General features: G+C 40.7%; 2 protein-coding genes across 3 annotated transcripts; one reads left to right on the top strand and one right to left on the bottom strand.

Annotated features, from left to right (window-relative positions):
• The first annotated feature begins 875 nt into the window (after positions 1–875).
• taf1c (TATA-box binding protein associated factor, RNA polymerase I subunit C) lies at positions 876–18,005 on the top strand. 2 transcript variants are annotated; one of them, XM_086053615.1, is made up of 15 exons: positions 876–1,327; positions 2,095–2,206; positions 3,428–3,477; positions 3,552–3,647; positions 5,388–5,455; positions 5,546–5,793; positions 6,166–6,297; positions 6,368–6,485; positions 6,562–6,633; positions 6,723–6,858; positions 7,159–7,287; positions 7,747–7,936; positions 8,024–8,161; positions 8,360–9,735; positions 16,172–18,005. In XM_086053615.1, the coding sequence occupies exons 1-15, from the start codon at positions 1,211–1,213 to the stop codon at positions 16,331–16,333; spliced, it is 3,144 nt and encodes a 1,047-aa protein (XP_085909741.1). In that variant the 5' UTR covers positions 876–1,210; the 3' UTR covers positions 16,334–18,005. The 2 variants fall into 2 exon arrangements, with proteins under 2 accessions (XP_085909741.1, XP_085909742.1); XM_086053616.1 differs by lacking the exons at positions 876–1,327; positions 2,095–2,206 and adding an exon at positions 4,148–4,290 and having other exon boundaries at positions 3,427–3,477.
• Positions 18,006–18,115: 110 nt separating this feature from the next.
• Positions 18,116–26,202, bottom strand: ccng2 (cyclin G2). Its single transcript, XM_086053617.1, has 8 exons — positions 26,052–26,202; positions 24,974–25,105; positions 24,097–24,234; positions 23,742–23,992; positions 22,325–22,403; positions 22,064–22,162; positions 21,083–21,285; positions 18,116–19,380 (listed from the first exon to the last, which is right to left on the bottom strand). The coding sequence occupies exons 2-8, from the start codon at positions 25,076–25,078 to the stop codon at positions 19,245–19,247; spliced, it is 1,011 nt and encodes a 336-aa protein (XP_085909743.1). The 5' UTR covers positions 25,079–25,105; positions 26,052–26,202; the 3' UTR covers positions 18,116–19,244.
• Positions 26,203–26,752: the final 550 nt, after the last annotated feature.

The raw sequence follows: 26,752 nt of genomic DNA, 5'->3' as shown, positions 1-26,752 counted from the left end.
TATGCTACTCACCATACTATTGATCTAATCTATGTGAAGACGCTGATCATTTGATTTCTTACAATAATTATCAATTGATATAACGTAGAAAACAAATATCAACTTGCAACATTTAATTTCTATAAAACTCTGAAAGTAATTACGTTCTCAAATGATCACTTCTACAACAATCCTGGGAAATCCCAATGCCACAGGTGATTAACTGGCCAGTGTCATTGTGTTGATCCTGCTACCCCCTTGCAACCCCAAGTAAAACTCTAGAAGCGCCATGGGTAAATTACAGTTAAAATTAACCTATATGATTTTGGAGGACGGCACGGTGGTCGACTGGTTAGCACGTCCGCCTCACAGTTCAGAGGTCGTGGGTTCGATCCCGGCTCCGGCCTCCCTGTGTGGAGTTTGCATGTTCTCCCCGTGCCTGCGTGGGTTTTCTCCGGGCACTCCGGTTTCCTCCCACATTCCAAAAACATGCATGGTAAGTTGATTGGATACTCTAAATTGCCCCTAGGTGTGATTGTGAGTGCGGATGTTTGTCTCTGTGTGCCCTGCGATTGGCTGGCAACCAGTTCAGGGTGTCCCCCGCCTACTGCCCAAAGACAGCTGGGATAGGCTCCAGCACGCCCCGCGACCCTTGTGAGGAGAAGCGGTACAGATAATGGATGGATGGATGGATTTTGGAGGAAGCCAGAGCACCCACGAGAGCACGAGGAGAAGCCGAAATTCGAATCATAACTCAGAACTCTACAGTTTTATGTTTTCTAAGCGTTGACATGTTGAAACCTTCATGCTCTTATTGTGGCAGTCACACATTTACTTCCGGTTACCACAATGCATTTCCAAGCAAACGGAATATGACGTTGAAAGCGGAAGTGCGTACATCTGCTTTTTCAAAGATTGGAAACGTAAACCTTTCTACTCGGACACGTGCTGACCATGCCAACGTTGACTTCGGGCTTATTGACAGTTTAACGTGCTGCAACTTTGACCTATCGTGAAACTTTTTTAAATTTCTTTTTGTAAATATGAAGTCTAATTGAATGAGTTATTGTCGTGATAATTCGATCTTTTATGTTACCCGGACTGCAACTACAACCTGCTAGCGTTAGCCGAATCTGATGCCGCAACATGCTCAGACTTGTTCTCTGGCTCAGCGAGAGACCTGTCACCAGTCCAACTCGAGACATTTTACAAATCGGCTAATGCAAATGAAATGGATTACCACTTCCCAACGAAGCTTTTCCCCTCATTCTACAACAACGGACCACCAGACTGCTCGCAGAAACCATGTGCTGGAATTTGGGGCAGTTACTATCAGGTTCAACCTCAGGTTTGTGAATACATTGGGCAACTTCTGCTCACCCTATCGAGATTATATTAAATTTAAGCGCCGTTCAAGAAATTTCCAGAGGTAATTACTGCGTCTTTCCAAGACACGTGTGACGTGTCCAATGTGTTTTATTACTTTTGTATGCTACACGTGAGGGGCGGTGCAAAATGTGACACTGATACACACTTAGTGTCAGTCTTGATGGCACTTTGTACATGAGTAGAAATTGAACGATTTGTCAGCAGATGATTCTGGTTTAGGCGGCACGGTGGTCGACTGGTTAGCACGTCCGCCTCACAGTTCAGAGGTCGTGGGTTCGATCCCGGCTCCGGCCTCCCTGTGTGGAGTTTGCATGTTCTCCCCGTGCCTGCGTGGGTTTTCTCCGGGTACTCCGGTTTCCTCCCACATTCCAAAAACATGCATGGTAAGTTGATTGGATACTCTAAATTGCCCCTAGGTGTGATTGTGAGTGCGGATGTTTGTCTCTGTGTGCCCTGCGATTGGCTGGCAACCAATTCAGGGTGTCCCCCGCCTACTGCCCAAAGACAGCTGGGATAGGCTCCAGCACGCCCCGCGACCCTTGTGAGGATAAGCGGTACAGATAATGGATGGATGGATGGATGATTCTGGTTTAAGTAGAAGTACTGATTGAACTCCTTTTTTAAAAGTAAAAACTCTTCAGAAAAGTAAATACAACGATACTTGAAAACTGGTATATGTACGTCACTTCCCACCACTAGGGAAAAAACAACAAATTGTGATTTCAGGGCGGATCTGGACCTCCAAGCAACTGGATCTTTACATCCAGACATCAGGTGAAAGGGGAGATATGGCGTCACAGAGAACCAGCTCCAATTCCGCTCTTCAAACCAAATAACGGTGAGTGACTGACAGCTGGTATTTACTCACGTGTACAAAATTGTTGGTACTCATTTGTTACTAAATTAAAAACCCATTATCATTGAAATAACTCGAAACTAAAGTAGTAATTAAAAAACATTTACTGAAAATTAACCAATGAAAATGGAACATTTCTTTTGAATAGTGGTTCAACAGAATCACACGCATGCACACACACACATACACAAAAGAGAAAGAATCAGGCCTGGACAAAAATGATGGCACACTTCAAAGACTAAAATAACTATCACAGGCATCTCTAAATCTGTGCAAGCAGTCAGCTCAATGTGACAAGCAGAGGTGGGCATTCTGTCAGACCACCAGTCCGTCACTGACCGGCGCCCGTTTTGCTGAGATTTGAAATGTAAAATTTGAACAACACATTAAAGTCAGGCCCATATTTCAAGTAAATAAATTTGGATGATTCTAAAAAATTTAACCAAATAGTCAACCTTGACTGGAGAGCTTGACCTAATTCTTCATCCAGATCCAACAATACCATATAAAGTAACAAACTGGAGTACTACTATGCAGTAGTTGGGCTATAACCATTTGCGCCCCCAGCTGGTTGATAGGACATAGTACTTATTAAACTTACTCCAACACATAACCTTATTGATAAGTTAAAATTCCAAGACTAAAGTCTTAACCACCCGCCGACTGATCGACTCAGTGATTCAGTAACATGAACAGCCTTTTCAGGTGGTCTGTCATTGGCTAATATGACAGAAGGAGGCAGTTCACATCCAAACAGCAGCTCGAGAAGTAGTCTATTCTGACATCTTGCAAATAAATTCAAGTAGAAGCAGTCCAAAAAGTTCTATGGATGTGAGAATTTCAAAGCTGCTATTAAATGAGAAGTCAATGATTATTTTCGGTTCTTTAAAACCGAAAAAATGTCTTAAAACACTGCTGTTCATAATTTGGATATCAATCAATCATTGGGAGATTTGTTTAAAAACATGTTAATTCTCCAACAGTTGATGACATGAAAACTATGCTGCGTCCCATTTACATAAACTATATTTAGAAATCAAAGAAAATTCATTTGTATAATTTGGAACGTGGTGTAAACACACTATATAAAAAGACACCTTTTTCCCCCTCACTTCCTGAAATGAAATCAGACCTTTCCTGCTTTAAATCATTTGTTGTGTTGAAATAATTTATTTATATATATTTTTTTCTTCAAATGTTCAGTTTTCATGACGTCTTCAACTCCACCTGATCCACTCGACTTCACCGAGCATGTAAGTGTGGTCTACAAATCTATCTGGTTTATCCAGGAATATTTTTAAATATTCTTGAACTCTATTGTCTCCAGATGCAGAACTTCTACTTCGATCATTGCCAGGACGCCTTTGGGTGCATCAGTGAAGTTCTGGGGGACAATTTCTATTTTAAACATGGAATGAAAAAGGTACCTTTTCTTTATTTAAAAAAAAAAAAAAATCTGTTCAGGAAAAAAAAAATCATCACAGACTAAATTAACCATCTTCAAATGTATTTGATTGGGTCATGGTCTATTCCCATTTTGCCCACAAACTATTCCCACTAGGTCTTTGTGTACCACGCTTTATGCCCTGGAACAAAAAAAAGGACTAATCCAAACCCTTCAAAATTTACTCTCCAAAAAAAAGTACATAATCCCCTTGGAATTTCTTCATTTTCTGCATAAATTGATCCTAAAAGTGCAGTCTGTGCATCATCTACAGTAAATCACAAGAAAAACATAAACCGAACAAACAAGAGTCTGCTTAAACTAATACCACACAAACAATTATTTTTTTCATATTTTTATTGAAAATAACTAGTAAACATTTATAGGACAGGGAGGAAAAAGCAACTGAACTCTTCAGTTTTTAGAACTGGTTGACCCTCTTTTGGCACCAGTTAACCTTAACCAAACGTTACCTGTAGTTGCAGATCAGACACACGCAAGGATCAGGATGAATTTTGGACCATCCTCTGTGCAAAACTGTTGCAGTTCAGCAAGATTCCTGGGATGTCTGGTGTGAAATTGCTCTCCTGAGGTCATGCCACAGCATCTCATCTGGGTTGAGGTCAGAACGTTTTATATATAAATTTATACAAAGCTGGAAAGGTTTACAAAAGTATATCTCAAAGTCTTTATGTGCACCAGTCCACGGTTGGACAAATTATCTATAAATTCTAACGAGATAAAACATATTGTTCGGGAGTAAACCTTTCCTTGATATGCATATATGTTCTCAGTTTGGCTTTCATCAAAACACCTTGAAACCACGTTTCTTCAAACTTAAGAAGCTTGTTTTTAACAGACTTAATATTACAACACGTTATTTATATACATCAATTTCATTTCAACCTCTTCAAAGATTGACAAAAGCTTTTTTGACCAAAGAGACTCATGTAGTTTACTACACTTAAATCCTTTACAATTGGTTCTACCCTCTGTCATTGTAACTAATCGATTCCATAGACGTAAGATTTCACCGATGCATTGGATAAACCCAGGGACCCAGCCCATGTCCACCATGTTTTAAGCTCTATAAAATAAGAAAACATATACTGGGTACCGGTAATTTTTTTCTGTGGTATTGATTTTAAGCAGACTGTTTTTTCTTTGTGGTTCAGATCAAAAGACTACATTTAATGACTACCGGTAATTTATACAGAAATATAAGGAATTCAAAGTGTTAATATTGCATCGTTTTTCCTCCCAATGTTATTGCCCAAAGTGCCTTTATGATGCATTGATTTAACTTCACGAGCATAAGCCCCTCCCTGTCACTTATAAGAACGAAACAACTAAACTATACATTGCAGTGCTCCATAGTCAGCAGCTACATTTCCCACCCCCTCCCTCCCATGCTTGGCATGTTATGATTTCAGGATTTCACTACTTGGCAATGGAAAGCTATCCCATGAAACAGACACACAAGTGTAGTTCTTCCTAAGTTTTGTCAGCTGAAATAGTGATTAATAAGAATTCAACCACAGCTCATCAAATTTCTGGAAACGTTCACCAAGGACTGATAAAAAGCTTACTCAAATGGGTCGTACGCATTTATTTTGAGTGCTGTGCTTGGTCTGCCTCTTTTTGTCTAATTGTTGTGGGTACCTTGAAGGGTAGAAGGTAGGTGATTTGTGGCTAATATAATTGTTGTGGAAATTACAGCGTCAACGCAGAGATGCAGTTCACACATGGAAGATAAAACGGTTCCTCGACATGCTGAATTTGCCAATGTAAGTGTCAAAGTGCACAAGACATTTCAAATGTAAACACTTGAGAATGTCTGACGATAGTTTTGTGACATCATTCTTGTGGCCTCTCAGATGCCACCAGTCGTATTCCTCCAGAACACTTCAGGCGTACAGTGCTTTGCTGTCAGATGTCGTGCAAAATGTGCCGCCAGAGCTCCTGGGCTCTCTGTTGTATGAGGAACTGACGGAGCAGAGAGACCGCCAGCTGTTCTATGAAGGCGCCACAGGGGGCGCACTCAACTTAATCCCCTTCTCACAAAGTGGAGACTCTCAACATGGCTGCCTCCTTTATCCCGGAAACCAGGGAATGGATCGCCTCAGTATCCTTCAGCTAAATGTTGGCGTAATTCAGTTTGATGACAGTTAACGACTGCACTTTGTTAGATTGAAACAAACCAGACTTACTCCATAATGTTTTATGTTCTTTTAAAAAAAAAAAAAATGTTCTTCACGCACCTTGGATTCATCCTTGAATGTTTTCTCATTAGGACACACCATTAAAAAAAACACTGTGTTCCATAGCCATCCAGAATACATCGCAGGAAAAGTCTAGCCTATTTGATTGTTCTTGCTAATGAAAAGCTCAGTTTTCATTTGACACTTTGTGGCTCCAATCAGTCAATATTTCTTTGCGCTCAACTCGGCTAAATGCTGAAACTGTGCCGGTGATGTTTCTTAAAGCAGTACCTCAGACTTCCACAGAGTGGAGTGGGAGAACCACCAAGACAAATGTTTTTCCTTGAACACCAGCAAAAGCAAACCATTTCACTTCCAACTGAAAGGCCCCATACTGCAGATCAGCTCAGCGTGCTTATTCAACATTTGTAAGGCAGAGAAACAATTTCAGTTCATGGAAGAACACCGAACCTCATTTTGATACCTTTCTGTCGATAGGTTGTGTTTCTGTGCGGTCAGATCATTTGTGTGGCTTTTGGAGATTTAGCGAGAGAGAAGAACCTCGTTTGCTGCAAGTTGTTAACAACAAAGAGGTTGCCACTTGTGTTAGTGTCAGGTAAGTTGTTACCAGACTGGAATGCAGGCCACAGGGTCTAAATAATAATAATAAAATCTGTTATTTTTGTCATCAGTCCTCACATTTTAGGTGAAGTTTTGGTGGCAAGTGAAAGTGGAACAGTAAACCTGTGGACTGTTGGCAAAGGGTAAGAGCATTTTGGCGTTGTTCAAGTATGTGCAAAAGTCTGTCTAAAATGGAGATTAGATGTTCTAATTGTTTCTCACACTGTGCCAGAATCCAAAAGGTTTGGGAAGATAAGAGCAATCTTTACTTTAATGCCAAGTCATCATGGCGATGGTGTGAATTCTCTGCTCATCCTCGGGTGATGATCTATGCTGACCGGACTGGTGCAGAACTCTGTGATATCAGGGTAAGATTGAATAAAGCATTTTGAGGTATACAGCACAATTTGGTAACAGTTACCATCAATATATTTAAAATGAAGTATTTGAAAGGTTTATTATTTTGCTGTTATTTATGAGTTCTGGAATCCTCAACTGCCTATACTGTACATTATTTCAATCGAATCATCCATTCTGAATAGTAGCAACTATTGTCAGTATTTGTACATTGTCAGATTTGAGTATTATGTTGAAAGAGCAAGAATTAAGTGGCAATGTAACGGGATGATTTCTTCTGCTGCTCTTTTGATTGTTTTGTCTCTCTCCAGGCGAATCCTGCCTCCAATCACACACTGTTTCGCATCAGCAGCACTGCAGAGTGCAGAACTGGAGAGAGGCTTATCCTCTCAAAATATTTGTCAGATGCTCACACTTTTCACCATCTTGTCACCACTCAGGTACATCGATGAATACTCAATTCAAGCCACCACTTCAAATCTAACGAGTTTGGACGCATATAATTTATTTTATTTATTGAGGCATTATATTTGAGCACGTTATTTGTAATCCCCAAAGACATGAGTGTCCTGTTCGTTGGTTGCTCCTCCTGAATAAACAAATGTTCCCGTCTTAGTCTTTTTAGTCTCAAGCAAATTGGCATTGCACTGTGTGACCCCATGCTTTTTTTTTTTTTCCCCCAAACCTGTTTTGCCATACTTTTGTGTAATGTTGGGGGCTTCGTCTTCCTTCGACCACATACTTTTCACTCATTTACATAATCAGAGATGCTGCGTTTGTACTGCGTCTTGCCCAATTCCAATGTACTTGCTATAGCCGATGTAAATCTGACTTATTTACATGTTATCAATTTTATATTGAATTTATTAAGGCGACATGTCATTCCATTTCAATCTTAGTACTCAGCCTACATTATGGACGAGCGATTTCCCTGCTTGCCCATGCTGAAGATGGATCACATGATGCAATCCCCGCCAATGTTCTGTCATGTCCTTCCGGCTGTATCGTCATCCTGGAGCGGAGCTAGAACCACTAAGGTTTTACTGGGTTCTCAGAGATCTCAGGAAATCACACAGCTGCAGTACTCAGGTTTGTAATCACTGGGGGGAGTGATTCAGTCATTTTTTGGTCATTCCATTTCACTGCCCAACAATCTACATATGGTTACAAATTCAGGTGGCAGAGCAGAAGCGTGCGTCAGTGTGGGTCCTCCTCAGGCACTGCTTCGGCCTTGTGATAGCCTCAAACACCTTCCTGTGCAGATCCCGCACCGCATGGACACAGCAATTAACAGACTGTCCTCACCATCTGCAGGTATGGTTAGATCAGAGGGACTGTCTTTGTTTAATGATTGAATACCCTTCGCAATAATGTAAGAATAATCAAAACAATTGTAACAGATGTCTTATTTAGATCACAAACATCTTGAATGATAAGAAACAGTAGTTCTGAGAAGCACTTGTCAATACTCCTCCTGTTAAAACTCATGATTTTATGTTTTCACATTTTTAGGTCTAACATGTATCCAAAAGAGTGCAAGGGATGGAAGTAATGATTGCATCTATGTGCTGCAGCTGACTGAGGCAGGTGATATTTTCTACCAAATCCTTGAACACGAGCAGTTGGACACCACCTTGTTCCCAGCTACAGAGGATGAAGCCCTACCTAAAAAAAACTGCAAAAAAACTCCACCTACAACACTGGAAAATAGCACAGAGACAGGGAGAGAATCTGAAAAGCCTTCACCGCCCCACATTGCACAGAGACATTCTCAGTTGATGGCCTCCGACACAGCCAGCGATGAGGACATCATCGGTCCAACTCAGGGTGGAGCGCCTCACAGATTTGTGGCTGAAACACCAGAGAGACAACTCCAAGTTGACGATGTGAACTCGGACACTGGTTCTGAGGATTCAGAGACACAAGTGAAAGGACGAAACCTGAAAAGGTTGAACCTCCAGCTACTCGTCAGTGATGATCCAGCACACGGATTGAGTGCAGATGGTGAAAATGAAAATGCTAACTGTCCAGCTAATGATCCAGAGCGGCCAAACAGCGATCAGGACACAAACACCAACTTGAGTCATGCTAATCTACCTGTCCAGCAGACTCCGGTAAAGCTCAGTGAGGATGCTCTCACCACGTGGAAACTCTGGCTACAAAAACTGATGCGCAAAAGCCACAAAAAAAAGCCACGTCCACGCTGCCCACACCAAGTCACGGTCAACACCAGAGGTCTCTTCAGTCTGACCAGTGACAAACTGAGACAGTTGTCTGAAGAGGGCCACGTGGCAAGTATGAGACGCCAGTTGATTGCGTGCATGTCCGAGCGTTCCCTGCTGGTGGGAAGCGCCTCACAGCCTTCGGATGTGGTGCCATTTCCAGACCAGGTGGACACAGGAGAGTGGACCGACGATCTGAGTCACCGTCTGACTCTGGCCTGGCAAGGCGAGGAGAAGTGGAAAGCATGGTGGGAAGACCAGCTGGGGTTAAATAGGGAAGTAAAGATGGATGCTCTCAGAAGGAAGAGGAGGAGGGAAAGGGAGGCGAGGATCCGATCCGGCGGGCGACGACTGGCGCTTTCTGAAAGCTTCACTTCATCAATCACCTACCAGTCAGAGGTGGACGATTTCTCCGACTTTACGAGCTGGTCCTCTGCTGCAAGCCAAGGGGCGTGGTCCGAAACAGAACGGGTGGAGTCCGACGGCATAATGGAGAGTGAGGCGCCAAGAGCAAAGACACCCACCACTGTGCTCAACGAGGCCGCGTTTCCTACGCCAGGCGTCGTTACCCCGTCAAAGACCGTCCAACCTGATTCCATGCCATCCAGTCAGAGGAGAAGCAAACGCCCTGTCGAGGACTACCTCAGCTCTCTGTTTGGATCACAGGTAACTGTATTTTTCACATTACTGCTTGAAACTGGGCGCTTAACAAGTATTGTGGCATTTATCAAATAGACCGGTGGTTCTCAACTGTTGTCTCCCTGGGACTTGCATTTTCCTTTGGTTGCGTAGTCACGACAGTAAAAAACATGTTTTGTTTAAAAATGGCCTCTGACAACACGCGTAGTATATGCTGTTTAAAATTAGTTTGTACCGCCAAAAGCATATCGCTCATCATGACGTCTTCTTGCCAGAGGCTTAGCTGCACTCTATTTGTTTACGGAATAAATTTGGTGGCTCAAGTGCGAGGCAGCTATACTTCTTTTCGCCTACATAATTACACTGGTCAACAGCAAATTTTAATCTGAGATTGCTTTACGTGTCTCTAAACTTATTTTTGCTGCTGCTTTAAAATGTCTTATTTTTTCTAGCACATTTTTTTTTTTTTTTTTTTTAGTTTTACCTATAAAAGCTAGCGCAGTACGGATTTACAGAAAAGAATTCCACCTGTTACTAAACCTAATTCTTAATTCATAAATATTACTAAATACATTAATATATTATGAAAACCTGGTGCGCTTGAAAAAAAAAACCCCACAACGGCAGATTTGGAATCAGCGCAAAAAAATCACGTCAAAGTTTACTTGCATCTCTGATTAAAAAAATGTAATAAAAATTTGTTGTCCAGTGATATGTTCCATGTAGGAACTGTACTGTAGCAGAAAAATTGAGATAAGAATCCGTATAATTTTTTTACCAGCTGTCTGCACCCCACCAAAATGGGTCCCAATCCCTCAGTTCAGAGAATCACTATAATAGACTGTATGTAGATGCCTCATTTTAATGTGGGGGGGGGAACTTTCCGCGTAAATCCAGTGAACACCCAACACAGATTGCAGGCTTGGGATAGAGCTAACTGATCTGGCGAAGGCCTGGTAGACACACGAAACATATTCAGGCTGTGTTTGTACCCAATTTGCCCCTCCTTGAGCAAGGATGTCAAACGCTGGTTTTTGTGTTTCATAAGATTATCCTGTGGTCTGAGGTGTATTGCGAGTGGAGCGATAATGCAGTCCGAAAAGGATCGGGCCGACAATCTTAAATGACCTTGTGCGGTGTTCGCCGATCTGTGGGACCCTCATTCAGTTTTTTTTTTTTTTTAAATGACCCAAGGCATATCAGAAACTTTCTCCATATGGTGATAAGACATTGTTATGGGATTTTTTTTAATTTACATTTTCTATTTTAAAAAGGAGTAGAACATTCATTCATAAATGTGATCCAACAAAGGTAAAGGGCAAATATTAAAGCGGAAGTCAACCCAAACATATTTTTTTTCAAGAATATGTTCCCTACAGGCCCACTAGTTGAAACAGGGCATTCTGATTAATTTTGAGTTTGTGGAATGCTCAGATTCAGAAAACAGGTCAGCCATGATTGGTCGTTCTGAGCAGTTGTGATGTTATTTTCTGTCGACAGAAGACAAAATTTGGCTAAGATGGCTAAAAACGAGTGCATTTTGTTGCTTAACTTATATTCCACAAACGCAAAATTAATCAGAATGCCGTGTTTCAACGAGTGGGCCTGCTGGGAACATATTCTTGGAAAAAATATGTTTGGGTTGACTTGTGCTTTAAGTGTTTGCTGTTCATGTGTCTTGCAATTGGTATGTAGTAAACATCTGTTGAGTAGTTTAACAGTAAATTATTTGATTGTGTTGTTTTGAAAACCCTAAACTCTACTGGGTCCACCAAACCCATCAACAGTGGCTGAGTAACAAAAATACAAACACCATACAAGGGTTAAGTCAAGTCAAAAATGTCCTTTACAATACATTCTATTCTAGTTTTAACATGATATTCTGATTAAAGGGACCAGAGCCAACACGGTCTATTTTTCAATAACAAGCTCAATTTATGTATTTTTTTTAATCAGAAAAATGATATTATCTTGCATTTTAACTTCATTCAATTTGTTTTGGAGAAATCGGTACAAAACTAACGTATTCAGGAACGCCTACAATTAATGAGCAATTTGACCACACCCCCTCCCCTCCTTCCATTCCTTGTGTGACCGACATGATAGGGATTCGATTTTGTCATTCAAAGTCATTATAAATAGTATCGCTAATGTTTTCAAGGTAACGATGATCAATCGGCCCCAATACATGTGTACATCTCTACTTAAGACCCACTTCCACCTCTGAAAACATCACAAAACGATTAGCCTTTCCATGTCTGACCAAAAAGAGCAAGAAATGAGCAGGATAAATGCAGCTGAGGTGCACTTCATGTCACATGCGTCGTTTCATGTCATAAATCACCAAGATAGTCAAACACATTACATTCCGATCTTTCCAAGTCCAACTTTGCCATTTCGACAAGCCGACCTCCGGGGCTTGTATTTATCCGAAATTGACGGACACTTGCACGGCGACACCGCTGTATCTCTGGCTGGACAGAATTAAAGCGTTCGCTGCAACGAGACCTCCTCTGTAACAAACATGGCGGCGTAAAGCTAACTCCTACTCGAGCGGGCAGCTCGTCCGTGATACGAACCCTCATGTATGGACGTTAAGAAATAAATAAGAAATAGCTTCTGCTAATAACATAAAGAGTTTGCATCACTAAATGTCCGAAAACTACGATCAATTGTCAGTAAAATTCATGTGCACATTACTGGTATTATCCACTCTTAACGGGTAGGGGTGTAACAGTACGCTAAATCACATTTCGGTTCGGTTCGGTTTTTTGGAAACTTCGGTTCGGTATATTTTCGGTACAAAAAAACGGATTTAAAAAAAAAAAATGTTTATTTTGAAAAGTAAATGGTAAATTTTTAGAAAAAATAAATAAAAGCGAACCATTCGGGTGATATTCTAAGAAATTACACCAGAATAAAAAATACATAAACAATAAAGGTCTCTTAATTTGGTAAATTATTAAAACACTGAAATCTTTAAACACTCAGCAGCAACAGCCTATGACTGACACACCTAAGTATTCAAGTTAAAGACAAGTTGTCATCACAGTACATGTATTCACTTTTTGTGATAAAAATAATACATACAATAACAGTTACAATTATTGCCAACTATATTAAAACTCTTTTTATAATGAAAAAAAATGTTAGTCTTTATGAAATTGTATTCACTTTTTAGGCATTGAAAATTTTGAATGTTCAACAGCATATTGTGACGAATTGGGTTATCTGTGTTGTGGTCGGATTTGCGTGTTGCTGAGTTGTGATGTTTCCGAGGTTCATGAATGCATCGTCCGGCAAGCGAGTGGAGCAGCGGAGAAAGAAGAGCGTGAGCAGTTGTACTTGGATTAATAAAAACGTGATAATTAAACTACAATATGATGAATCTCGCTATTTAAGTTTGACGTTTTGGGCTAAAAAGACTGCTTGCTTCCTCGGCTAAGAAACATTCACAGTCGGACGATGCCGTGCATGTTAGACCTGCTAGCTGCAACATAGCCGCCGATTTCATGTAGCAATGTCGGCACACAACTTTCGGACTTATCCACGCACTTTTCCCATCGGCGATGGGGAACTGGAAAGCCAGAATAATGTTCCCAAACAGGAGACTGCAGTGTATGCGGGGACCTTTGAGCTCTGGCTCTTTTCTGGCTCTCTTTAGTGCCGCCACCCTCCTCTCCCGCGAGCAACAGTCAGCGTCCGTGCGTAAGCTCGCGCTAATAAGTGGACCGAACCGAACATGCCATACCAAAATGTATTAATGCACCCACGGGTACAGTTACACCCCTACTAACCGGTAATTAAAAAAAAAAAAAAAAAAAGATCAGCACAATATTTGTTGTGGAGCAGATGGTGGTTTTTCCTCATGGGAGCTCACTTTTGATACTTTTGATGTTAATAAAAACTAAATATTGTGCTGGCCACTTTTATATTTTCACAGGTTGAAATGGACAAGAGTAATTGAATTTTAGTGCCAATGAATCACTTTCAGACACTATTTGACAACAGAACGTGACAAACCAAAACAAGGAACAACACGGATTAAGCCTCACTGTGATGACGTTGATGGCCTGAGATGGAGAACAAAAAACAAAACAAAAAAACACGCCCCAAAATTGGGTGGGCCCATTTGCAGCTTTAGTCATCACAAAAAGCCCATAAATCACTACACATTCTTTTAGGGGGGTGAATTTTAGTACTGACAACTTTTTCATACGGACCTGTTATATAAGTGTTGATGTTCAGCCAAATCAAGTGTCACTATAATTTCATATTGCGTCAAGTAAGGACCAATCACGGCTCAGCAGTCACATGACCAAATTCAGAAAACAGGTGAGCCATGATTGGTCGTTGCCTGAGCCCTGAACAACTGTGAAGTCATTTTCAGTCGACTACTAGTGCCGAAATGGAGAGATAGATAAAATCAGGTGGATTTTGCTACTTAATTCATATTCCATAGATGCAATATTAATCAGAATGTTGTATTTAGACACGTGGGGACGCAGGGAACGTACTGTAGTAGTGTTAAGAACGTTTTTGACTTGACTTTCTCTTTAAATGTGTTCATGATGATGAACGCTGATGACTTCCGAGTCATGACTTGTGTCGGGAAACAGAATGTAGCCAATCAAGAATGGCCTGAATGAGGAACAGGAAGTGGACGTAAATAAAAACAAACATGTCCTACCCGAAACACAATTCTGATGGACCTCTGAAATGGGGGACCGGTCCGTGGAGCCGTGGGAAGCCCGAGAGTGCCTATTTAAAGACTCCACCAAAGTTTTCCACGGTCTTCTTTTTTTGAATTTGGGATTTTTTTTTTCCCCCAAAAATAGTCCCAATACCAAGATTGTTCCCTTCTCTCGTGTGTCCTCTTAAATACAGAATTTAGTTTTGCTTCCCAATTGTTGCTTTTTTTCTTTGTTTTTGTTAGTGCATTAATCCACTGTTAGCTTCCATGTTAAGCACGATATGTCAGATGTATTTTGTTGTATAAAAAATAAACGTACAGTACTTGTTCCACACATTACCATGTGCATGGATGAATAGTAGAACAATGCTGTATAATGATTGCCATTTGACTCTGGAATGGATCGAGGACAAAAGGCTCGTCCTTACGTTCTTGTCGTTGTCCTTATGTGACATCAGTCTGTGGTGGAAAAAAAAAAAGAGTGGACTTTGGGCGGCTTTCCTTAGAAACCGTGCCAAGCTATCTGATCACAAGTCAGAGGTGGGCAATTAATTTTTCCAACGGGCCATGCAACTCAATTGTGTTAAATATGAATGTCTTTTTTTTTTTTTTTTAATCAAACACTAAATTGTATTGTTTTAATAAGATGCTGTTTTGTAGCCCTTTTATAATTGTTGTTATAATTGGGTAATAAAAACAAAAACGTAAAGTTTATTCAGTTATGTTAAAATGTCATATCTATACATATTTACGATAAACCTTGCCCAGATATGCTGTAAGTCTAAGTTCATTTGACGTTGGTGCGTCATGAAAAAAAACGAGCACCAAACAACCTCTGGTGCACATTTGAGAACCGTACCACATTTTTAGGTGCATTCCTGAATAAAAACCGTATACACGTACATATACTTAGAGAAATGTCATCTTAATGGGCATATGAGAAGATTGACATGGATACAGTTAACCGATAAAAGCGTTGTCAGCCATGCATTCCATTTAATTCCTGATATTAAAACAGCCCCAAGAGGACTTGCTATGGGTGACTGGTATCTGCCGTCGTCGCAAGCACCCAACACATTGAAATAAGACCAGTATTGGCCCGATAGCCATACCCGGTATCGGTATAATCCTTGTGTGTACCAGGCCTAACTCTGCCTTGTAGAACAGCGGAATTTACCATAATTTGGGGTTAATCAAGGCACTTTAAATGGTGCCAGGTGTGTGCTAACTTCCATTTAACACAAGTTTGTGTGAGATTGTGCTGAACACAGCCACATCCCCGGTTATTAGAGGGTGTGCACATTTGTGCAACCACTTTTTCTCTCCCCCACCCCTTTTTTTTTATACCTACTATAGATGAATATATATAAATAGAACTCTAGTTAAACTGTATATAGATATATACAGGTACATGGGTATGTATGAAGAGGACGTTGTGTGAAAAGTATTGAGGCTACATCGGAGCTGAAGTGGAACAAAGACAGAATTCAATCCTCATTCAAATTAACTTGAAAGATAAAAGCAAACAGAATTGAGTCCTTTTTCTCTCTGGTTGACTTTTTGGTCCAGATATAAAGATATAAAGTATTTGAAAACACCCAAAGTGTCATTAATGGCTTTTTCAACTGTTGAAGGGAATGATGATAACATGAGCAACAACAGCTGAGAAACTTGTGTATCCTCCTCACCTGAAAAGGTGGCGTATCTTTTTGGACAAAGTGAACGCTAAACATGTTGCACACTCTACCCATCCCCGTTGTGTGTTTGCAGGATGAGCCCTCTCAACACGACAACTACTTCGATGCGGAGCAGCACTCACTTCGGCCTGTGGCCCACTCCTCCCAGTCTCTGCCCCTCTCCCAGACTTCACAGGGACGGCCGTGGTCACAGTCATCACAACCAAAGAAAAAGAAGGCACGGATGGGATTTTGATTTGTCCATTGCCCCATGTTCCAAATGCAGTCTTGCCATTTTCGGCTGAAAACCTTTTTTTTTTTTTTTTTTTTAACCCTCATTCTAAGGTTATGATTTTACTCTTCTAATCTTGTGTTCAACAAAATGAAGTCATTCCATCAGCCATGGATTCAATTGACCTCAGACCTTCAACCTCAAAGCAACCAAACATTTGACTTCATCCCTGCTCTTTGCGAACATCATTTTTACTACTTGGTGACCTCAAGATACGATGAAATGGATTATGGTTTTTAATTTAAGAAAAAAAAACTAATTGGATCATATCTGGAAAATGTGTCATCTTCAACGACAGAGACCATCACAAGGCAGAAGAAGACTGAGTGCATGCTGGGCTTGGTAGGACCAAGTGACATTTTTTTATTCAATGTGTACATGCAGTGTGCAAATGCGGCCTGTCGAGTGATGAAAATAATCATGGAGGCTGTTATTTGCAATCAGTGAAGTGAGTGATTTCCTACGATGAAATGTGTCATCAGTTCACAGTTTAAAAGAAACCTCTTTGTTCAACCTATTTGAAGAAACTGTTTAATCAGCTGGTTCAGACAATTTGTCAGAGGTTCAGAGTGACTTAACCTGCATAACGTCTCATCTCTTGGGAGGGCATCTTTACTTTTTGGGTGAGTTGCAGGCTAAGGTTGCAACCCCAGTTAAGGCAGATGGTGGGAGCTACTTCAAGTTCATTCTCAGCACTGATGTAACATTGCTGCAATTTTCGCCTCGACACTGATCATGGCTGTCGATTGTTTCAGGGTTTCGGTCCTGTTTTCATGAATCAGTATAGCAGAAACTGACCCGACTTGTGTGGATCGTTGGCCGGATTGACAGTCATTTTGCGAAAATGAAGTTGGGGGAGAAAAAAAACAAACATTGCGCGGCATAACAGTGGTTAGAATATGTGCAAAAATCTTTGGTTGCATTACAACCTCCCCTTCACTTCCAGTGCACTATGTTTGTGTGCTGAACTCCTCCATTCTACATCGAGTCATAGCTTACGGTCTAACTCGCTGTGGCTTCAAGGGAACTTGACACCGTAAGCCAGGGATGTCAAACAAATTTTTTATCGTGGGCCACATTGTAGTTAGTGTCTCTTGGAGGGCCTTTATGACTGAATTTTATGAAACCATATAAATGTTTAATCATCCCCGCATATTACATACTGCTCAGGGAATTGATAGTTTTAAAAACAGACGTCAACAATGCTTTGTTCAACTGTTGTTTAAATTAATCAGGGATTTTTTAACAAGAAAATGATTGTAATATCTCCATTTTATACATTATACAGTATGTGATGATTTTAAGTTTTGGTTCAGATTTTTAGCAAGCATCACGGAAGGTGACATGCTTAATTTTGCTTTCACGGGCCACATAAAATGATGTGTGTGTGGAGGGGGGGGGGGGGTAGATCTTTGAGTTCAGTTTGACACCTGTGCCGTAAGCAAGTAATGGAAGATGTTTAGGACTGTGTTGTGCCCTCAATGCTGCTGTTGAAGCGTGAGTGTGTCTCTGACATATTTTCAGGTTTTTACTTAGTGTGCATTGTGTAGCAGGCCGATGTTGGCAGTGTATTACAAATAATGGTGATACATATGAGCTACTACAAATAAAGCACAACTATCTAAATTAAGGTGGATGTTCCTGATCTGAAAGTGTGGTATCTGTAAAGTTGTTCTTAATTTTGTCAATCAGCCAAGCTGCTGGTTCACTGCAGCCTGATGTGGTGAAAATGAGAGAGCCAACAAGTTTAAAAAATAACCTTTTTATAAGATGTTTTTTTTCCAGTACATGTGACAAAAGAATAAATTAACGTATCTACAAAGAACTATAAACTTTTTTTTTTTTTTTACATCATTTACAGTTTTACATTTTTCTATGCATTTTTGTACATTTTTTCTTAAACATGAATTCAGCTTAAGTTTGTTCCACACAACATTCTTTTTGGACTGTTTTCAAAACGTTTTTTAAGCTACATCCTAAAAATTGGCAACTTTAAACTCGGGGTCAAAAAAAACAAAAACGCACACTATCACAAATAACACACTCACCAAATTAGTCAACAGTGTTTGACTCTCCAGGGAGAGTAAGTGCTCTTTGCTGAACTTTTTGTAAATGGCCTCAGGAGAGTCAAGAAAAATGTTCAGCAAGAAAACCAAACAAACAAAATAATACATTTGTCACACGTCTGTTTTCTCCAAAGACACAAACTGCTTCCAGCACGCAAATTACAAACTGTGCAAATGAACAAACTCAGAAGAAGGTGAAGGCAGTTGCAGTCACTGAAGTATTCAGTCAAATCTGGACATTACGTTGCAATCAAATGTTCATAACGATTTTCCATCCTTATTGCTGCTGATGGTGTATTAATAAATTCTTGGCATAATATTTTGAGTCAACACATCTCAGGAATTGTTGGAATTTTAACTAAATGATATAATCACATTTATTCTAATATGCACAAAAAAGTAGCGAAGTATGATTATAAATAAATGACTTGAAATGGAACAGGATCAAGTCCAGATAATTGCAACTGCGGCGGCCCTCAGCTTCTGTGGATAAGTAAACTAATTCGTCTTTGATTAATAACAGTCAACACTTTCTATACATGCCACATTTTGGTAAATTAAAGTTCTTGACAACAACTGATCCGGTTGCAATTCTTGCACCCCAACCAACCAGAGTGTCTTCAACCAAATGCTGTGTATCTTGGAATGTACCATGTACCACCAACACATCTAACTAAAAATCTAGAAATGCGCGTCTGCTCAGCTGCCAGTTGTTGTGCAATTCACTTCTAGCACCGGAGCTTATTAGACAATAAATTAAAAGTCGAACGTTCGGGGTGGGGACGAGGCACAGTGACGTGGCGGAGGCGTCAGGCGTTGAGGTATTGGCGGCATCTGTGGTGGCGGCGGAGGTGCGCCGGAAAGAACGGCCCTTCGCCATCGCTGCCCAGTGAGCTGCTGAGGGACTCCTCGCCCGAACTCATCATGTCCTCGCTAGAGTCCTCACTGAAAATAAATTACAAAAAAATAATAATAATTTAAAAAAAATTGCTTACCAATACCATTGCTTCAGGAACAGAAAAGTCAGTGCATCTTATTTATATATTTAAATATTTTCCGTACAAATTTCTTCACTTCTCTTCCGCTTTACTATCAGCTGATTGTGGTGTGTAAAACTGTTTGCCGTCACGGTTGTCAGCTGACTGTCAGTCAGTCATTCTTGATGTGAAATTAAACGTCGCAAGGTTTGTTGACATAGCCTGCGGGTTACCGGTATGTGCTTCCTGTTTGGATTAAAACCAAAATACAAATAAACACTCTTAATTATAGCCAAGCCAGTTTTGAATATTTGTTATCTCATTAAACTCTGTGAGAGGTGCAAAACATTTGAATATCTCTTAAAAGTGAACATTACTATTTAGGAAGCCCTCACAATGGACGTCATTACAATTACATGCACAACTTACAATGTGGCCAGTGAGTCAAGTTCCTCTTCCCTCATTAATTTCAACATTAGCCGGATGTTTCAGAAAACCCCATGTTGCATTAAAGGGCGAGGCCTTGCGTGATGTCACGGAAATTTGTTTTGTCTCAGTGGTACGTTACCAGTGACTCGCACACGTCCAGACACGCAACACTGGGAGATAGGAGAGGCAGTAGCAGGTAATGTTAGTGAGTCAGTCAAGGAGCCTGTCACGTCTGTGTGACGTAATGTTCCAACGCTGTGTGTTGTCGCGGGTGGGGGTGGGGCAACCAAACGCTAAATTGGTTGCTGTAGAAACTTAGACGTGTGTGTGATAACCCTCGGGGTTTGTTTGCTTCCTTTTTATTTCATGTGTCAACAGAAGGAGTGTTTGGTATTTTCCAGCTGACTTTAACCTGCCGTTACATGATGACTTTGATCATCTATTCAGAAACTATAATCACACTAGTCCACGACACTTAAGTGACTCAACCAGAGATTATCGAACCCTGTAAAATAGTTTTGCTTTGATACTGAATGCTGTCTGTAGACTATGGAAAATTTATTGTACATTTAGATAATATTTAGAATACACTGGGGTCACATTCCAAATCACCCCCGCAATAGATTAAGTCTGCGAAGTAGCAACCAACTATTTACGGTGTTATTTCTGTACATTCTGTTGAATGCATACATTTCATCATCATTAATACAGTATATGCATGTGAGATGCAGGTATTATTTTTGGCCACTTGGGCTCCTTCCACACATTCTACTCCATTGTAAGTTACCATGAATGCCTTTATGCCTGTGAGTAAGCTTTCCCCCGCCCGGTTTCAAAAAGAAAAAAACGGACTACAATTACATCAATAGCCACACTGATTCAAAGTTATGTGAAGGTGACTTTAAAAAAAAAAGGCAACTGAATCAAAACAGATTATTAACAGTCATTAATTGAGCCCTTAGCAACTCTGATGTCATTTTTCAGTTGACAGAAAGTGGCAAAATGTCCGCCCCTTGAGATGGACAAAAACAGGTGGATTTTACTGCTTAACTCATGTTCCACAAATGCAAAATCAATCAGAATGCCGTGTTTAGTCTAGTGGAGCAGCGTCGATCATATTATTGTTAAGAACATTTTGAGGTCAACTTCCTCTTTAAATTTAAATTGCGTGTAAATCTCTTTTTTTGGGGTGATGTTGTGAACCTGAAACCCAGGCTACATTGATACGTTACAATTCTCACCTCTCACTCTCATCCCAGCAGCACTCGGGGATGGTGGGCAGTTCGGGTACACTGCGGTAACTGCTGTGCAGGTTCTGGGCAGTGCGACGAGACACGATCCACTGCAGTTTCCTATGATTGGGTTTGCTGCACTCTGGCGAGGCGTAGTCGGACAAGCACTGAGCAACTTGACTGCGCCACAACAGGAGTTCACTGTCTGCAATCTGAAACCAAACAGGCAGCAGACCGATTAGCCTGGTTTGGCCCCCTTGGCCCGCCACTGACACAAACATGTACACACACTCGAGCTTCCAAATGTGCAACTGCATACTGAAACGGGTTTCGTTTTTCAGGTCACAAGTTTAGAAGTAGGTTGCTTAAGACTTCTTTGAAGCCCAATCACACTTTATACAAGTGACAACATACTCTTTTAAAATGTTGAAGCAACTTAGCAATATTTGAAAAGGCAAAAAATTAAAACCAAGCCGCTGATTCTGTTCGAACCCAAAATCCAATTTCACTATTTGACTTTTTACAAAAATAGCACGCATGAGATTATTCATATATATAATCCGAATCAAATTACATCTTGCATAAACGCATACCTCCACAGACAGGATAAATCATATTTATTGGATTGGAGCCTGGCTAAAAATGATCATGCTTTATTTGTACACATTCAACATCTGCACAAGTCTCCAGTGAGTGCACTGAGGTACATGATACCAACAAGCATTTGCTTATGTAAAGCCTAGCTAGCATAGTGGACAAACATGTCTTAGTAGCCCAATCATAGCACATTGGACCACTTTGCTAATTTGAAATGGATGCTGCGCTCCTTACAATAAGGCATGTGATTTCTGCCATCCGCAAAGAGAGGTTGTGATAGTAATGAAAATGTTGCACAACTACAAGAAAGAGACTGTTTGTTTTGGTCTTGAAAAGTACTACAACTATAGTAATTTCCTGTTGCGCACTTAAGTTCTACACCGTTTTGTTTACCTTCAGGTGTCTCTGGATGTGCTGGGCTATTTCCAACATGTCCTGCGACGGAATGGCTTCAATCTGCTGTCTCAGAAGGGACAAGGCTAGGACGGACGGCTAGATGGAAGTGGAGGAGAAGTACAGGGTGGAAAGGCAAAGGAAGTGTTAAACATTTTATGGTTGGTTTTAACATTTTTTTCCCCTCATTCTCAAGCTAATTTGTTAAAAACTTTTATTAGGCTGCTGTAATGCAAGTTGAGCTCAGCTGTGAATTCCTACCTTAGCTTTGGAGAAGGAGATCCGGCACAGGCAGGCTTTGAGCTGAGCCTCCAGCTTCTCCAGGCTCAAAGTTTCCTTCCTGTTCACACAAAATCATGAGCGTCAACTCAGTTCAGACTTGGAGACATTATCCCACAAGATGAAAAGAAGGTATTTTATTTATGTTGCTCCGCAACTATATTAGAATAAGTGATTAAAGCACTGATAAAATATTTCACGTATAGAATGGCGTGTTGCAAAACACAAACATGACCCTCAACTGGTTATGCAAGTATTGGTGTCAGCGACAGTCAGCACTAAATCTTATCAGCGCGCTTCAGCCAGACGCAACTGTCTGATAGTTGACTGCTGGCCCAACTCGAGCGGTTCTGCTCACACAAACAACGCAGAGTGCGGTGGAAAAGCACCGACAAGCAAAAACAATGAGGTTTTGTACATGCTGGCAGCAGAAAATGTTGACCGAATGTCGAATTTGCAGACGGCACGTCTACGGCAACAGAAAGGCTCAAATGTGAAGGGGGAAAAAAATATGTCAAGCATGTCAATAAAATATTTCCAGATTGAAAATAAGTTGACCCTTCTTTGTTTTATTGGTACAAATGCTGTAGTGTTAATAACTATTGCTTTTGTTTATTCAATAGGTGCTAATAGTGGTTAGTCCAGGCTGGCTGTTTTTATTTGAGTCTGTTCTATCTAGGGCAGCACAGTGCACTAGTGGTGAGCATGTCTGCTTCACAGTTCTAAGGTTCTGGGTTTGAATCTTGACTTCAGCCTTCCTGTGTGCAATTTACATGTTCTCCCCGTGATTATATGGGTACTGCGGCTTCCTCTCTGTTCCAAAAACTGTCATGCTAATTTAATTAAAGACTAAATTGTCTCTAGGTGTCTATGTGAGTCCGGATGTGTTTAGTGAGTTTTCTCTCTATTATGTACCCAAGGTGTGGCTTTGACTCCTTTATTCCGGTTCAGATGTATCACCAAAAGAAGTGTCTTACTTAAAGCGGATGTCAGCCCAAACATGTTTTTTTTTTTCAAGAATATGTTCCCAGCAGGCCCACTAGTTGAAACACTGCATTCTGATTAATTTTGAGTTTGTGGAATATAAGTTGATCATCAAAATGCACTCCTTTTAAGCCATCTCTGGGGACGGCCATTTTGTCTTCTGTCGACTGAAAATGACATCACAACTGCTCACAACGGCTGACCTGTTTTCTGAATCTGAGCCGTGATTGGTCGTTGTGAGTAGTTGTGATGTCATTTTCAGTCGACAGAAGACAAAACGGCCGCCCCCAGAGATGGCTACAAACGAGTGCATTTTGCCAAATTATGTTTGGGTTGGCTTCCGCTTTAAGCATTCTTCACAAAGAAAAGGGGGAGAAGAAAAATAGGAAATGAAGTAGTCAGGATTTCTATTCACCTCTCCGTGGAGTGAGACAGTGCAATCTGATGGTACAAGTGCAGAAAGGTCAAGGCTGTGACAGATTTGGACTTGAAGTCGAGTTTCTCTGTGATGATCTTCTCCATACGAGCGAGGTCGGACACGCTGAAGCGGCACTGTCCGATGCGGATAAGCTCGTCCGTGGACGCGAGGTTGCACTCCTCCTCCGTTACTTTGGCGGCCATGTGGAGGCAGCTCAGGCTGATGCAGGATAAATGCTTCGGTTGGATCTGAAATAGGATGCTGGTTTTTAATACTTAACGATCCTCCCTGTATCAGCAGTAAAAAAAATGGACTTTTAAACAGCAACGGTTCAAATAGGAGCATCGTGTACCCTCATCATGGCCAAGAATCTGTCAAGCAGGTTAACAGCCAGGACGAAGGTCTGTGTGGTGTAGCCAAAGAAGCTGATCAGACTCCACAAGTCCTCCACTTTGGCATCTCTGCACTTGGCTGAGATTCTCCCATCGTTCTAGAAATTGAACACATGTCAGTTTTACACTTGCACTCATACTCACACGCACACCTAAAGTATGGGCAATTTAGAGTCTTCATTGATCTTTCCAGCATGTTTGTTTTTGGAATATGGAAAGATGTCAGAGTAGAGCATATAAATTCCACACACGAAGGCCAGAGTGGAGATTTGAACCCGGAACTCCAGAATTATAAGACGGACTTGCTAACCACAAGCTCTGCAGAATCTGAGCCAATTTTGTTTTTTCAGATTAAAAAATAAATAAAAATAAAAATAAAAATCAATGGAATATTAACATTTGTTCTCCAATTCCAAACTTGCAGGAAGCTTTCATTGGGCATAATGTGTGAAATCGTAAAATTGCAAATAATACAATTTTGTTTATGTATGCCAGCGACAGACAGAACAACTAAAATCTTCCACTTGATGGACTTTAACCTATGCATAAATTTTTGTGACATTTTTGTTGCCAATAGATTTTTTTCCAATGTAAAAGTTTTGCCTTGGGTGAGCAATGGTTGGGAAACACTGCACTTGCCAGTCTCTGTGGCAAAGCAGGGCACATCTCATCTGAGCTGGAATTTCATTTGTCTACTCAACATTTTATGGAATTTGAAATCACGACTTACAAGTTATGGTTATGTTATGCAAGTACATTTTAGAAGGAACTTCAACCCTTAATTGAGACAATTCAAAGAAGAATTAGCTTTATTTAAAGTATAGTGAGTGGACTCACCTGATTAGTGGACTCAATGAGACTCAGGCCTGTCTCCTTGGGGAGATAATAGACCTCCACCTCATAGTTTGCCCGCAGCTCCTTCATCAGTTTGAAGGCATCCATGTCTCAGCTGGCGCTCTCGTATTCCCACTACAGAAGCAAAAACACTTATGTAATTCTTGTTGGTAACTTGTCACTGATATCTAGCCCTAAACTGTTCCAGATTGTTGACCTCCTTTTAGAGGGGAGTGACAAGCACAGCTCCCAGCCCAGCCCACTTCCCCACAGCTGGACCCGGGTGTCAGATTTCCCTTGTGAACGCCTTTTGGGCCCCAGACCGAAACAATGTTTTTTGACGGGTTTGCTTGTTTATCTGGGCCGTAAAGCACACAAAAATACGCCACACTGATCAGTTCCGTTTTCTTTCTTTAATAGATGGCAACCGAGGGAGCTGAAACTGTCGTTGACTGCAGCTAGCGAACCTTTTAAATCCTCCCTTAGGAGAGCGGGGGAGGGGCTGTTTTTCCAATTCCTCAAACGGCAAAACATTCTACCCTACTGCGCCAACATTGACACCAAAACAAACGTTTTCTACATTATGGTACGATAATAAAATCAAAAAACAGCGTTGTGTTTTTCTGAATTGCTGTTGTCCAAAAACGGCCCTTGGACACAACAGGATCCCAAGGAAACCAACAACGTCCAAGTGATAAACACATAGATGGTTGCCAGACGAATATCCTCCTTGCAAACGGATGTTAAATGACTATTTATTAACGCAAATCTACGTAAAAAGCATGAACTATTTGGGAAAGTCTCTGTTTTCCATGTAAAAACAAAACTGGAGAATTAACTTCAATACAGTTTTTGAAACGGTGCGTTTTTTCACATAAATAGCGGTGATACATTAATCGAAAACGACACCTTCTGAATATTTGATGATCGTTCGATTACTCTAATTTAGATTTAGTCAATGTAAAATCGGCATTCGTTTATTTTCCTCTTTATTTCTTTCTCCGTTGATTGGGAGAAAGAATGAAGAAATCGCGCGGTTAATATCGCAATAATCCCAGTAAATTGATAGGGGTTATCCTACCTGTTAAGGCAAATTAGATCCACATCTCTGTTGTATTTCGCTGATGTATTCTTCTGGTTTCCCTGCAGTCCGTCTCCTTTCTCTTTTCTCTCTTTTGTTGATGTTGCTAACATGTACGCCCACCCATGATGTCATGGGAGATGAACCAATCATAGGCTTGGTGTGAGAATAGAACTTGCCTCCAGCCGTAGCGGCTCTAACGTTCAAACACAATACGTACGTTGTTACAGACATTGTCATCGTTTTATTTAGGCGTAGTTCATAACAATCATAAACATAATACCACAGTGATAGATAATAGAAATATATTATCACCTTGACGAAAACAACCGCTGGAATTGAAATATTTCCGACCTTGAACAAAAGACGAGTATCGTTGGATTGACGTTTCCATTACCCAATCACAGAGCTGATTTTTTTCACGTTCAAATAGTCCGCCCAAAATATGCGTCTTTTATTGGCTCTTGATCTGACAGTAGTCTCAACGCAATAAAACGGCATTACGTAAAGATTTAGGGTAGATCTGTTCTGTACATAAATGTAGCTTCTCAGTTGAATTCTATGTACTGTTGTTTGTGCTCGCAACAGACAGACTCAATCAAAACGATACACATTACATTAGTAGTCTACAGGGCAAAAGAGTGTGCTGTGGAAATATACGTTCAAAAATGACGTTACGACTGTTATACAACTTATCAAGT

The sequence above is a fragment of the Filicampus tigris genome, chromosome 15, assembly GCF_054856515.1.
Source record: "Filicampus tigris isolate MCC_2025a chromosome 15, RoL_Ftig_1.0, whole genome shotgun sequence".
Classification (NCBI taxonomy): domain Eukaryota; kingdom Metazoa; phylum Chordata; class Actinopteri; order Syngnathiformes; family Syngnathidae; genus Filicampus; species Filicampus tigris.
This window is presented reverse-complemented; position numbering and strand designations above follow the sequence as displayed.

Bases quoted from the DNA above. Each gene is read 5' to 3' on its own strand.
- taf1c (XM_086053615.1), top strand. From the start codon at position 1,211: ATGGATTACCACTTCCCAACGAAGCTTTTCCCCTCATTCTACAACAAC. The intron at 6,298-6,367 runs GTAAGGCAGAGA...TTCTGTCGATAG, and splicing joins AGCGTGCTTATTCAACATTT to GTTGTGTTTCTGTGCGGTCA. The intron at 8,162-8,359 runs GTATGGTTAGAT...TCACATTTTTAG, and splicing joins ACTGTCCTCACCATCTGCAG to GTCTAACATGTATCCAAAAG.
- ccng2 (XM_086053617.1), bottom strand. From the start codon at position 25,078: ATGGATGCCTTCAAACTGATGAAGGAGCTGCGGGCAAACTATGAGGTG. The intron at 23,993-24,096 runs GTACACGATGCT...ATCCTATTTCAG, and splicing joins GATTCTTGGCCATGATGAGG to ATCCAACCGAAGCATTTATC. The intron at 22,404-23,741 runs GTGAATAGAAAT...TTGTGTGAACAG, and splicing joins CTGTCTCACTCCACGGAGAG to GAAGGAAACTTTGAGCCTGG.